Source organism: Dipodomys spectabilis, unplaced genomic scaffold, assembly GCF_019054845.1.
Source record: "Dipodomys spectabilis isolate Male_0828 unplaced genomic scaffold, ASM1905484v1 ptg000002l, whole genome shotgun sequence".
Taxonomy (NCBI): domain Eukaryota; kingdom Metazoa; phylum Chordata; class Mammalia; order Rodentia; family Heteromyidae; genus Dipodomys; species Dipodomys spectabilis.
In genome coordinates, this window is record NW_024870679.1 from 10,851,020 (window position 1) to 10,865,828 (window position 14,809).

At 36.0% G+C, this 14,809-nt stretch overlaps 1 protein-coding gene and 1 long non-coding RNA gene across 2 annotated transcripts in view; one reads left to right on the forward strand and one right to left on the reverse strand.

The window, feature by feature from the left end:
* The window catches only part of Slc35a3 (solute carrier family 35 member A3), a 38,656-nt gene that overhangs the window by 3,182 nt on the left and 20,665 nt on the right, over positions 1-14,809 (reverse strand). The window contains exons 3-7 of the mRNA XM_042683006.1: positions 14,496-14,650; positions 14,293-14,415; positions 12,002-12,173; positions 9,299-9,417; positions 6,260-6,393 (exon numbers count right to left, since the gene is read on the reverse strand). Coding sequence (XP_042538940.1) covers positions 6,260-6,393; positions 9,299-9,417; positions 12,002-12,173; positions 14,293-14,415; positions 14,496-14,650 — 703 coding nt within the window. The remainder of the gene's footprint in view (positions 1-6,259; positions 6,394-9,298; positions 9,418-12,001; positions 12,174-14,292; positions 14,416-14,495; positions 14,651-14,809) is intronic.
* On the forward strand, positions 986-11,241 carry LOC122110411. Its single transcript, XR_006147861.1, has 4 exons — positions 986-996; positions 7,761-7,771; positions 8,069-8,074; positions 11,125-11,241. It is a non-coding gene; the product is annotated as an uncharacterized LOC122110411 (long non-coding RNA).

The following is a 14,809-nucleotide window of genomic DNA, read 5'->3' on the forward strand; positions in this document are numbered from 1 at the left end:
GTACCTTTACCATGAAAACATCTATAATTCATGAAAGGGTTGTCATAGCATGACTAACAATGTTGGGTGCTTCCTGGCATTGCAGATATTTGGCAATAGAGAATGTCTCTTTAAAGGTAATTTTGGTCTCTGACATGTTTATTAACATCTTGGTGATTGTTATTTTTTTCAGCTTTACATGCATTAACTCATTTCTCACAAGTCTATGAGGAAGTACTAGTATTACCTTCCATTTTTGCCTATAAGGAGGTAGGTTAAAAGAGTTTAAATAACTTGCCTAGGGTCCTAGGACTTTAAGTAGAAGACAGGATTCAAGTGCAGGCATGTTTGACTCTATAGCCTGCATCTCACCTACTGCCCTGTCTCCCAAAGCAAAGATGTTTTTGATGGTGTAGTTCACCTTAATACACATCTCACATGAAATACATTGATTGATAAAAGGCCTTGATTCTCTAAATATGTGAAAATGTAAAAGGAAAATTTTGTTCTTATATGTTAAGCCTAGGTAAATTCAGTTTAAAACCTAAAGTAATAAGCAAAATTCATGAAGGGTTTTCATAGCATGCCTAGCAAAAATTTAATATAGGGAGTCTTAGTTTCATCTTTATTCTATCTATAATCTTATTTTACATAAACTGAGCACCAACTTTTGCTTTTGTTGTTTAAAAAAAAAGCATAAGGCAGATTTTATTGAGAGCTATTGCAATTGGATTTTAAAGTAGAGAAGAAAGATTGGGATCAGCGCTATACAATAAGGAAAAGATTTCTGTAGCAAAGGAGCAGGAGGGTCAGTGAATGGAAAATTGCTGGGAGGAAACATCAAGGTTATGGGAAAATTCTGGCTAAACCAATATAGCAATGTTGAAGGATGGCCAGGATGCTCAGCCACCCTCTGAAGGAGAGTGGTGACTTCTTGCAAACCCGACTTAAACTCTTACTTTTACAACAAAGAGCATGTCCTAGACTGCTGCCTGGAAAAGAAAACTCTTGATCTGGGTATGAGAAAAGGAATGCTAAGTTTTACATTGGGCTATTATTATTAAAGGTTGAAGCTAGCACCTATTTGGTCACAAATCAACCAGTGATGCACAGTTTAAGGTTAGCAATTTAGGAATCCTTACACAGTTCATTTTTCTTTTCGTGTATATTACGGGATTTCCTTTGTCCTCAGTTTCTCTGTGTCTTTCAAAGCTACCTACAGTCTGCCTTGGGAGTACTCATTCTGAACTGTCTATCTTTAATTACAATGTTCAGACTCCAAATTCAAACTCTATAAATCTTAACTTTTAAAAGGTACATTTTTCAAAAAAAAAAAAAGGAATGCTAAGTTTTGCATGGGGCCTAGACCTCTAGACCTGAAAAGCTATTATTATTTGTCAAAGGTTGAAGCTAGCACCTATTTGGTCACAAATGAACCAGTGATGCACATTTGAAGATAAAACATAACAGCCTGGTATAGTGCTACACTCCAGCAATCCCAGCATTATTATGAATTCCAGGCCAGCCAGCGCTGTAGAGCAAGATTTTGTCAAACAAAATAACAGAAAACTAAAATAACTTGCTGTAATCTGTCTTGAAGAAATTACACATGATGTACAAAATTGGTATATGCAAAACATACCCAGCATTTTTACACTGTAATACTTATTTGTCTAAATGCTAACCACAAAACAGTCGTTTCACTCATTAAAATACAGGATTTTTCTCTAATGCTTAAATATACCCAAGACAATAGGTAATTATTTAGAATTTGTATAAAACCTCTGTCTGGACATTTTCTTCATCAGTCATTATGAACTTGTCTTAGCTTTCTGGAATTCTAGAACTGCACAGACTGAAACTCAACTGAAGTTAACTGACCTAACTTTTTACCTACTGCAGAATTTTAACAGGATATATCAGTGTCAGGAAACATCAGCTGCTCAAGCCAGACTTTTTTTTTTTTAATAAAGATGGTTCTAAGAAGAAAAACGTCCTTAATGGGAAAATCACAAAACCAAAATCAAAGTAACATCCTCATCTGTTGTTGTATTTATTCACCTGTCTGTCTCTAATAACTAACTCCTTGAAGACAAGAGACTGTGTCTCATTCACACACTCCTTGTTTTCAGGATCCAGCACAGTGACTGGTAGATGCACAGTAGTTACTTTAAATAACATTTTGATAAAATAAGCAAGCCAAATTAGAAAAGCAAATATATTAGAGATATGATATCTATAGAGATGGCTAACAGTCACTAGAAAAGAGGGGTCTACAAGACTGGGGATTTAGCTCAGTGGTAAAGCACTTGCCTTGCATAAGGCCTTTGGTTTGGTCCCTAGAACCACAAAAAGGGAGGGCAGTGTATCTAGAGTTTAGGTGACATTGGACTCATCTTCAGAGAGGATAGAGACTGTCAAGGGAGTGAGCAAGCACTGGCAAGCTACCAAAAGGATGATCAGGAAGGTATACAAATTCAAAGAAGCCAGAAAAGTTTTCAAAGGTAGAAGAATGAGGAAAACAAAGACAACAGATAAGGCTGGGAAGGTGGCTCAGTGGTAGAGCGCTTGCCTTGTATGCATGAGCCCTGGGTTCCATTCCTCAGCACCACATAAAAAGCTGGGAGTGGCGCTGTGGTTCAAGTGGTAGAGTGCTAGCCTTGAGCTGAAGAGCTGAGGGACAGTACTCAGGCCCAGAGTTCAGGCCCCACAACTGACCAAAAAAAAAAACAAAAAAACAAGACAACAGATAAATAAAGGTCACTGGATTTATTGCTTAAAAGTAGAACTTTACAAAGATGGCTATGCAATGACCTGAGTTCAATCCCCCAAAATGGGGATGGGACTGGGGAGTTACTTACCTATTTTTAGGAAAAATAATCTTATCTTCATTTAGTGTGGGGTCCTGCTCATATTCTCAAAACAGTCATTTATTTATATAATAACAGTATCATTTTTCCTATTCACTACAGTATACTTTATAAAAACTCAGCATGCTAGGAATGTGGCTGAGTGGTAGAGTGCTTGCCTAGCATGCATGAAGCCCTGAGTTTAATTCCTCAGTACCATATAAACAGAAAAGGCCACAAGTGGTTCTGTGGCTCAAGTGGCAGAGTTCTAGCCTTGAGAAAAAGAAGCTCAGAGGCAGTGCCCAGGCCCTAAGTTCCCAGGACTGACAAAAACAAAACAAAAAAAACTTCTCTCAGAAACATGAATTTACGTGCAGATGTGTACCTGATTGGTAAAATATTATTTTTCTGTCACCTTATTGGTTGTTCATTTCCTTCTTTATTCCCCACATGAGTCAAAAACATAAAAAAAAGCCTCCCTTGGCCTTATATGAGATTTAGTTTCCTGAAAAGTAAGTTTAAATGTACCTAAGAAATGTACAAGTTTTTGATAATCCAAACATTAAACTACATGGTTTCCATATAAAGATCATGGAATAAAATATAGTTAAGAGATAGGCATCATAAGTGTTGTTCAGCTCAAATGATAGTGTTAACCTAATAAAACAAGGTCCTGAATTAAAACTCTACCACTACCAAAAAAAAAAAGGACAATAGGTGTAATTGTTAAGCTAAGTTTATTACTCACTCCCACTTGATATGACTCATTCTTACACCACACTGAAAACAAAAATACATTTTGGACTCAGAAAAATTATAAATTTCAACATTCATGTCTCAGAACTATCATCCATGCTGCTAGAGAAGTTAAAAACATGAATGTTCAATACATAAATACAAAGAGCTAAATTTCATCCCTAATCCTATTTCACTCTCAACAATGAATTTTACTAGCTATATTAAATATTTTAGAGATTGAAGAATTCATTCAGCAAACACTTTGCATACCTATTAAGTGCTAATCTGATGGTGCTAGATTTTTGAAGAAAGAAGGAAAGAAAAAGGTTCTGGTGGAGGCAGCTACTTTCTTATTGACAGTAGTCTTGATGAAGGGACTTTTGAGCCAAGACCAGAGGAAGTGTGCCACGTGAGTGTGAAGAGGATGAATACTCCTGGGAGATGAAGGGACAAATCAAAGGCCATAATAAAGACGTCGCCGCAGCTTTTAGGAAAAAGCGAAGAGGAAAGTACTAAATCAGATTGCCCAATTTCAAATTGTGAGATGGGAAGCAATTAGAGTGGTTTGAGCATTTTAGCACTATATTTGATTTGTACTGAAAAATTAACACCCTGGTTGCTCAGTGGAGAAGACCGAGGATCTCAGGAAAGGAAAAAAGCAAACAAGTCTGAAAACGATTTCCTTAAACCTGATAAAAATGAGACTAGCTTAATAGAGCCAAGGTAGTAGCATGGAAGGTTCTGAGAAACAGTCCAATTCTGGAAATTTAAGGAAGAGCTAATAGAATTTGTTTCTGGCTTAGAAACAAAAATGAAAAAAAGAAACTTAAGGATCTTATTTCTTATTCCACTCAGAAAATAAACTTTAAATATACTTTAAATTCCTTTTACAAACCTAAATTTAGTCCTGTCTACAGATGCTGCTTTCCCTTAGGTTATTATACATAAACTATGTCCAGAAGCCAGGAAGGCTTTATGCCTATGCGACTGAAGGGTAAGGTGCTACTCATGCAGTAAATTGGGAAACCCAGGGATCTAAATTCAGACATCAGAATGAAAATATTGAAAAGGCAATAAGATACCTAAGCATGGAGTTAAACTGTAGATGAGAATTTAAATGAGGATGGATGAGTACAAATTCAAATAAACAAAACTTGAGAGATTCCAAAGAGAGCTGAGAGGTTGAAAAAAATCAGAAGGGGATTAAAACTAGAGGAAAACTAAAAATGGTATCTTGAAAGCCATGAAAATATCCCATTATACATTAGTAACTAGTAACTAAAAATAAGTAACAGAGCTTCACAAATCATCAGCACTGGATATCCATTGCACTCAGTTCTTCCTGATTTTCCCTTTGGTGTCCACACGCTACACAGTCCAGGGTCTTCCACCTTACTGTCACTCCTAGTGTCATTCCTTTTGGGGCTGCTCTTCCTGCTACCCTCTATAGAGTCTTCTCTACATTAACTATTTTCTTTAAGGTCAGCCACACTCCTGGCTGTAGCTACGTAAGCTATACATTAAGTATCATATAGTTTTTACAATTTACTTTTCCTTGCCCAAGGACAACTTTTTATTTTACTAAATCATTCTGACAGATATTGTGATATGCAGTGATTTTTAGTGCTGTCAGTAATATTGTCAAAATAAGTTCATTGATATAAATTATTATAAATTGAAAGCTAATTGAAATGTGACACTTTTCTTTGTCAGTCTTAAGGCTTCAACTCTGGGCTGGACACTGTTCTTGAGTGTTTTTGGCTCAAGACTCTACCAGTTGAGCCACAGTTCCATGTTCAGCTTTTTGGTGGTTAACTGTAGATAAAGAGTCTCATGGCCTTCCCTGCCCAGGTTAGCTTTGAACAGCAATCCTCAGATCTTAGTCTCTGGAGTAGCTAGGATTACCTATGTGAGCCACTGTTGCCTGCCTAGTATACATATACTTGTAGGAAAAGGAATACATCACCTTTCCTTTCCTAAAAGAAACTTTTTCAATCAGATATAAAACTAAATACAAACTGGAAAAGCCATAAAGAAGCACTTCAAAGCCCAAAGCAAAATTAAGTTACCTTGATACCATTCATTAATTGTATTTCCTTCCTTTCCTTTTGACAATAAAATACCTTAAGATGTTCTTATATAAAACTTAACATGGTATACCATAGTGTATATTTTCAAGCTTTTATTCAAAATAAGCTAAGAGAATGATTTAGGAGGTTGATAATTATTGACTTACCTTAAAAAAAATACATTTATATGAGGACATTCAGATCTATTGAGAAACTTGTAGACCAGATTTTTTTCCTTCCTTCTTCCTTTCTTTCTTCCTTTCTTTTTTTTTTTGAAATCAGAACTAGGTTTGAACTTGAGTCTCATAGCTGCTAGGCAAAGTGCTCTACCACCTAAACAACTTCCTACATGTAATCAGCTTTAAATTCTCTTCAATGATAATAAAATGAATTCTAAATTATGTATCAATAATTCTTCAAAAGTTGAAAGTTTTAAACAACTCATTTTAAGAATTCTTATTTTACTATAATCTTTTAAGTATTTAATAAAATTAGGAAAAGGAATATAGTGGGAGAAGCCTATAATCCTAACACTCAGGAAGATCATGAATTTGAGGCCAACCTGGGTTATAAAGCGAGACCCTGTCTCAAAAGGAAAAAAATAAGTAGAAAAGAATATTTTACCTGGTTGGCACAAAATCTTGTAGCCAAAAATAGGATATCAGTGTTGATAATATTATGGATAAAGAAGTTGCAAATCCTTTTAAAATATTATCTGCATACTTAATAACAGCAGCTATTACAAGGCCTCCAAGTGCCTGTAAAAGAGGTAAGGGATTAATTTTTTAAATAAACATATAAGACTGCTTTTCAACACAACTTCATTACTCAAAGAAGCTTTAAGGGTTTTGTTCTAAAATGGTCCCATTATACCAAACAACATATTAAATATCTTTGCAACCAACAGACTTTCAGGTTTTGTTTAGTAGTCCACTTATTTCAAAGGAGATCTAATAAAGCAATCAGAGCCATGTGAATGAAATTTGATCACACTGGGGAAAATAATTTTTTTAAACCCTATATATTCCCTACACAGTATAGGTGGCTCACACCTATAATCCTGGTTAGTCAACAGTTTGAGATCTGAGGATGGAGGGTCCAAGTCAGCCCAGACAAGAAAGCCCTTGAGACTCTTATCTGGAAATAGAGCTGTGTAAGAGTGCTAGCTTTAAGTAAAAAAGCTCAGAGACAGATAGATGGGCACCTGTGGCTCACCCCTGTAATCCTAGCTACTCAGGAAGCTTAGATATGAAGATCACAGTTCACAGCCAGCCTAGGCAGAAAAGTCCATTGGAAACTTTACCTCCAATAACTACTCAAAAAACCCTAAGTGGAGCTGTGGCTCAAAGTGGTATAGTGCCTAGTCTTGAGCAAAAGAGATCAGAGTCAGAACCCAGGCCCTGAGTTCAAGCCCCATGACAGACAAAAAAAAAAAAAAAGCTCAGAGATAGTGCCTAGGCCCTAGTTCATGTCTGAGGACCAGCACAAAAAAAAAGAAAAAACTGAAAATAAAACAAAAAACCTATACTCACCCAATTCAGTAATTAAATATCACTTACGTGGACAAATGAGGGTAGACTGGTTACCCAGAATACTTACATATTTGAGTAAAAATTTTTAAAATTTACTGGCTTATCAATACCTACCTAATTTGGTTTTCTTTCTCTAGGTTCTACTCTCACTCAAAACTACCGCTTATTATTTTCAGATTGCTCTTCTTAAAGTACAGTTTTAAACGTGCAGGAGTGTGTGTGTGTGTGTGTGTGTGTGTGTGTGTGTGTGTGTGTGTGTGTGTGTGTGTGTGTGTGTGTGTGTGTGTGTGTGTGTGTGTGTTGGTTTCTGACTGAATAAAGAGCCTTTTGTATGGTAGGCAAGTGATCTACTACAAGATTATACTTCTAGGACTATGCTCTTTAAAAGTGTATGAATAACTTCCTATCAGTTCCTTCTCAAATTCCAGATTGTGGCTACCTAAGAAATAATTTGGAGCGGGTGACAGGAGTGGTCACTTATAATCCTAGTTTCTCAAGACTAAGATCTAAGGATCAAGCTTTTAAGCCAGCCCAGGCAGACAAACCCCAGACACTTCTATTTCAAATTAACCAGCAAAATGCTGGAACTGGAGATGTAGCTCAAGTGGTAGAGCATTTGCCTTGAGTGAAAAAGAGCAAAGATAGAGCTCAGGCCTTGAGTTCAAGTTCCAGTACCAGTATATCTATATCATCATCATCATCTCATTGGAGAATGAGCTGAGAATTTAGCTCAGTGATAGAGTACTTGCCTAGCATATAGGAGGCTGGATTCAATATTACAAAACAAAGCTAGACAGATTCTGCTATACTCCCAAAATCCAAAACTCTAACTACTCTAAAACCTTAAACTTTTTTGAGTGACAGTATGCTACAAATATAAAATTGCACATCTGAGTTAAAGTGATGGGTCAGTTACAATGAAGGTACACGTAAATATTATATGTAATTATCTCCAGATTATGTGTTTCAGTAAATATGAAATGTAATTTTGTGTTTAGACTTCAGTTTCATCACAAACATTTCATTATGTATATGCAAATATTCCAAAATATTTTTAAAGTCTGAAATTCAAAACACTTCTATGTCAGAGCAGTTTGGATAATGGAAACCCAAGTTTTACTACATAATTTAGTTTACTATCAAACTCTACAAATCAGCTCCCAAATCTAAGCTAATGATCTACCTAATAGTTTTAACCATTCAATGATGGAAGCTTATTTAGAGAGAGTAATGAATTATGCCAACTAAGCTTACTATGAGTCTCAATATTTCTGGGCAACATTGTGAATTTCTTATTGAATCCTTTATACCAAGTATTTTGGTCATGTCAATCCATCTGCTAGGATAAAATACAACAAACATAAATTTTCGAGACTTATACTATCTCTACTTCAAATTTTTTATTTATTCTTGGCTCCTTTTTCCTATCCTAAAAACAGACATGTTTGCCCTACTTTCAAAACACTGTCATGTCTGTTGACATCTTCAGCTACCTTCCAAGACCTTATTCCTGACTTCCAACACCTCTCACAAAATAGAAATCTCTGAGGGCAGTATCTTGCATCTGCAAGCTCACATTCTCCAGAATACTCAATAACTATATGTTGAAGCTGAAATTAATTATTCAACCTACAGTTTCAAGTTATATATAAACTGAATTTCACACAAAAACATGCGCCAACATATAATTTTTTTAATGAACATCTTTATGTACTTACTGGGTCTTCAAAGAACTAATTACAGCTTTTCTGTACAGTGATAATAACTGTAGAAAAGACTAAAGTTGCATTTGCCCTTAGCTTCAACTTTATTTTTCTGAGGTAGAATCTTGCTCTATAGGTTCTGGCCTCCAAGTCATCATTGTCAATGGCAGATAGTTGCTGGTATTATAGGCATGTCTACCACTCCTAACAGCTATTTTATCCTTAAACTTGCATTTTTATGATAGTAAATCTACCACAATTTGTTATTCACAATCCTTTTTCAAAATAAGTTTTCATTAGAGCATGAAGGCCAGTTCTATTTAACTTTCCTGGTCTTTACTCTGGAATCAAGACATCAATAAAAACTTCAATAATCTACTTTAAACCAGTATTTATTAGCATTAATTGAATGATTTTAAATATTTTACCTGAAGAACAACAACGATCCATGTCAGCTGGTTATATCCCTGAAAAAATCCATTCTTTGATACCAATTCTCCATCATAAACATACACACCCATTAATCCAAATATGCTCCCAAAGAAACCTGTAAGAAAGTGAAGTCTCAGTCACACTTCATTTAGTTTTCCCAGAGAGAAACTTTCCTGTTGATATTCCAAACGTCTGTGCATGTTTCTTTTCTTTGCTTGCTTGTTTGAGTAGGGTCTTGGGTATTTAGCAGACCAAGTAGAACCTTGAGAGTCTCCTGCCTTAGCCTTCAATGTGCTGGGATTACAAGTACTACAGCACAATGCCCAACTTACTTCCATCTTCCATAAAATTTGAATTTAAATTTTTTACTTGCTTTATAGAAACCTAACAAAAGTATACTCAATACTACATTATTATAAGACAAAGACATAAGAAAAGAGAAAGATATTAAAAACCAAGAAACAGAGATTACCAACAGTGAAGCAGTAAAATATTACATGGTTACATTGCTGATCCTTTCAAGCACTTGTAAAGTGCTCATCTTTAGCATGGTACTTGTTTTTTTTTTTCCGTAGGTGCCAGGGCTTGAGGGCAGGACCTCACATACTCTAGGGCCAGTGCTCTGTTCTCTTTTAGTTATTTTTTTTGTGTATGTTGTCCTGGGGATTGAACTAAGGCTCTTGAACTCTTGCTTGGCTGTCTGCTCAAGACTGGTGATCTATACTTGAGCCACAACTCCATTTCTTGCTTCAAGTAAGTCTCATTTTTTCCCTCTGGGGCCATCAAGGGACCTTGTTTCTTCTCCTTTGCCTCTACAAAGTAGAGGTTACAAGTGTGTACCACCATACCTAGCTTTTTGGTTGAGATGTGGTTTAACTTTTTGCCATGGGTAGCCTTAAACCATGGTCTTTCCAGTCTCATCCCCCAGGTAGTTGGGATTACAGGCATGTGCCAGCATAGTTGGCAAACTTCTCCTAATAAGTTGATTGACGTCAAGTAATTGTTGTGATCAGACGAACAGTATACAAGAATATGTACATATACGTGTTAACATCTATCAACCTGTGACATTGTAACACTTGTATATTTTGCTGTCTGGATGACTTGTAGTATATAACACAATTCTGAATGTACACTAATGCTCTAGAAACCTTTAAGGTTGATACTCATATGACCATTTCATAGATGAAGAAACCTGCCCAAGCTCACATTGCTGGAATTGTCCGGCAATGGAGTTAGTATTGGAATGCAGGCAGTGTGGTTCTGCAATCTAGGACCTTCCTTTTCTTTTTTTCTTTCTTTCTTTTTTTTCTCCTTCTTTTTCCTCTTTGCAGTCCATGATCTTAATCACTGTATTATTTAACCAAATACATAATTTATTTAGTCAGTTCTATTTCCTATCTTATACAATTTAACCAATGATGACATGAAAAAATCTTAGCCATCTTACTTTTTGTGAAAGACAAATTCTTACTCAGATGTGGAATTCCTTTATCAAAGCCTATATTTGTATTAAAAGTTATAAGCATTCCCAAATGAAAATACCATAAGAATATATCAGTCTATTCTCTTAGTAGTCATATGTACTACAGTTTGTTTCTCTGGTTAACATTATATCTTATCAATTTATTACCTTTGACAATTTGATATTTGAAAAATTAAAAGAATAAATGGGTTTTTTTCTTCTTTTAATTCTGACTTATCTGTAACTTGACTTATCTGTAACTTATTTACAGATTCTTTAAAATTTTTCAGTCTACGTATCAGTTTTTCCATAGATATTGCACTATCAGGTCAAATACGACAATAAGAAATCCAGAAGGCTGGGGATGTGGCTTAGTGATAGAGTGCTTGCCTAGCATGAATGAATCTCTGGGTTTGGTTCCTTAGTACATCAGCAGAAAAAGGGGAAATGGTGCTGTTGTTCAAGTGGTAGAGTACTAGCTAGGCTTGAGTAAAAGGAGTTGTTCAGGAACAGTGCCCAGGTCCTGAGTTCAAGCTCTGGGACTAGCAAAAAAATTTTTTTTAATCCAAAATTTAAACAACTCCCAGAAACTTAAGTCTATCTATCTTTCTTTCTTTCTTTCTTCCTTTCTCTCTCTCTCTTTTTTCTTTGTCGGTCGTGGGGCTTTAAACTCTGGGCCTGGGCACTCACTGCCCCTGAGCTATCAGCACTCTACCACCTGAGCAACAGCTCCACTTCCAGTTTTCTGGTGGTTAATTGGAGATAAGAGTCTCACAGACATTCCTGCCCGGGCTGGCTTTGAACCTCAATCCTCATATCTCAGCCTCCTGAGTAGCTAGGATTACAGGCATGAGCCACTAGCACCTGGCTTGACTATTTCTTTCTGACATTAGTGCTTATTATGTATATATGCAAAATCTTTAATTCTAAATACTTTACAAGTATTCTCACCTAATCCCCGTAACAATAAGATAAGCACTACAGTTTACAAATTATATATATACATATATTTATGTACATATATATAATAGACATGGTTTATTTATTTCAAAATATACTGAAATATAAATGTAAGAATACAGTCTTTTTGTTTTGAGGTAGGGTCTTGAGGTTAGCCTCAAACTGCTGATCCTCTAGGCCAAGCCTCCTAAATGCTGAGATTACAGGCACACACAACCACTAGACCTGGTAAACATAACCTATTAAACAATGTTAGAACGCATTTAAAACTTACCAAGCTGAATGTTTCTTATCCATACAGATTGTTTTGTTTCTTTTAAGATTTTCTCAAAATAAACTCCAGCAAAGCCACTTGAAAAACAAGCTGTGAGAACTGCCATGAGGCCTACAAATTGAGAGCCAGCTGAAAGTTCCTTAGAATCAAGCTCTTGAGAATCTGAAGGCCACTGAATAAAAAAGAAAAAGAAAACTGAAGCTTAATTGCTAAGGTACTGTACAAAGCATATCAAGAGCCCACTCTCAGACCTTAGGATAAAATGTTATTTCAGTATCATCCTGCTGAATTGCAGGGAAGAGCTTTTGAAAGAAAAACAACTGGAGAATCATCTGCTTTTCCATTTCAATTTTTAATTTCAAAAAGTACCTTCTGAGACAATAAACATTTAACATGTCATTATTTACAGACTTACTTCTTTAAGACAATCCTTTAAAGTATAACTTTTTAAAGACCACCACTACAAATACAGACAGATAAAAGGATTACAGTCTTGCCTTCTCTCTGCGCAGCCAAAGCAAATAGCTGACAAGAGATACACTAAGTATAAACGAGAAGCTATTGGGAAGGGAAGCCCAAACACTGCCAGGGAAACAGTCCATGAGAACATGAAGGAAGGCCGGGTGCTGGTGCTGTAATCTTAGCTACGAAGGAGGCTGAGATCTGAGAACAGAGGTTCAAAGCCAGCCCAGATAGACAAATCCAATAGACTCTGATCTCTAATCAACCAGTAAAAAGCTGAAAGTAGAGATGTGGCTCAAGTGGTAGAGCCACCAGCCTTGGGCAAAAAAACTAAACAAGAACTTGAAGCTCTGAGTTCAAGACCCAGCACTGACATCAAAAAAGAAAGAGAAAAAACAAAGGAAGAAAGAAAAAAGAGGAAATTTTTTTTTGTATTATGAAGGAAGTATGTGGGAAGGACTCCAAGGCAGTCACAGTATCCCTATAACTTAGATATACAACGGGTATACTTTGTATCTACTATATGGACACCTACTGCTTTTCCACTGATCATCTAGCTGGTATTCTTAAAGCTGCTTTTCCTCCAAAACTATACCTTTCCAAGCTAGCTACCAAAGACTTCTTAATGTGTAAAACAACAGTGTGTGTACACGTGTGCCACTACTAGAGCTTGAATTCAGGGTCTAGGTGCTGTCCTTGAGTTTTTTTTGCTTAAGACTAGTGCTCTACCACTTGAGCCACAGCTCCTCTTCACACACTTTCCTGCTTTGGTTGGCTTTGATCTGCGATCCTCAGGTCTCAGTCTTCTGAGTAGCTAGGATGACAGATGTGAGCCACCGGCTTCCAGCTAAAACAACTTTTAATTAAAAAATTGTTCATTTCCTTGTCAGATTGCCTTCACTGAAGTACTCACAATATAATGATCACTGACTTCTGAAACAATATGCTTTTTTTTCTTGGTCTTCTAATCTCTGAGCCTGTGTTTCTCAATACACCTTCTGGAGGATAAAAAGATTCTGTATCTTTACTGACCTTCCTTCCCCACTTTCCTAAAATAGTTTGGAGAAGACTATTTTAGAAAGGGGGTGAAGGAAGAGTGATAGAAGAAATGGGACTGATTGGAAGAGGTGAGATACACTGTGTATATGCACCGAAGTGTCACAAAGAAATATCAAACACATACACAAGCATAACTAATGTATGCTAATAAACAAAAATGAAGGATAAAAAAAGAAAGAACAATCCATAAAGGGAAACAAGTAAGGAGCCATTTGGAAGATCTGAGAATTAAAAACGAACAGTACAATGAAGCTGATAGACATTAAGAAGATTCCACATATCTGGTAAAAATAAACTTAGTGTTACATGCACGCAGTATCTTACTCCTCTAATGAGACTATTCACTTCTGGGTTTTCTTGATTTAAGTATAGTAACTCAGCTCTGTAATCCTAGCCCTTAAGAATCTGAGGTAGAAGGATCACAAATTCAAGTCCAGGCTAGTCTAAATAGTGAGTCTTATACAAGCTTAGATTTTGTAACAAGAACTTCTCTTCCAAAAAATAAATTTTGGAAGAAGTTTTTGATGTGCTGGGAATCAAAGCCAGAAACTTGCATATTAGGGACCTGCTAAGAGTAAACCACCTAGACCTGGCCAACTGTTTGTTTCTTTAGGTAAAAAAGTGTATTTTTATTTATGAATTTGTATCATAGTCTCAATGTAGTCTTTAAAAGTCCTCAAATGTCAGCATTTATCTGCTTAAAAATAGAAGCATGTTTTCCAAGCAAAACTGTGGTAAGAATAAAAGGTATACTTATCTTGAATAGTTACCTGTACAAAAGCAACTCCAGTCATCAAAATTACCAAGGAGAGCCACTGGTACACACCTAGTTTTTTACTAAGCATAGACACAGAAAATAATGCCGTTGTAAGAATTTTCAACTGATATGTAACCTAAAAAAGAAAACACCAATATTTTTAATATGTGTTTGTTTCTCTTCCTGAAGGGACTGTGAGAAATTTATATCAAGTACCTGATAAGTAGCTGCATCTAGATTTGACAATGCCACATACAGCAAATTATTCTGGAGAGTATATATCCCTGATGGAATAGCAAGTTTAAGTGTTTCCATAGGTTTATTAAGAATTTCATCATGCAGAACTCGATTCAGTGCTCTCAGACTACATTCTAGAATAAACAAGTGAAAGGGAAAATTGAGTAACTGAGTAAGCTGTAAATCCTTTCTCTATAGGCCTCTGATTTTTCATCTACAAAAACTGGAAGCTGAGCTATACGGCAAGATAACTTTACGTCCCAAATATGCTTTCCACTAAAACATTACAAAAT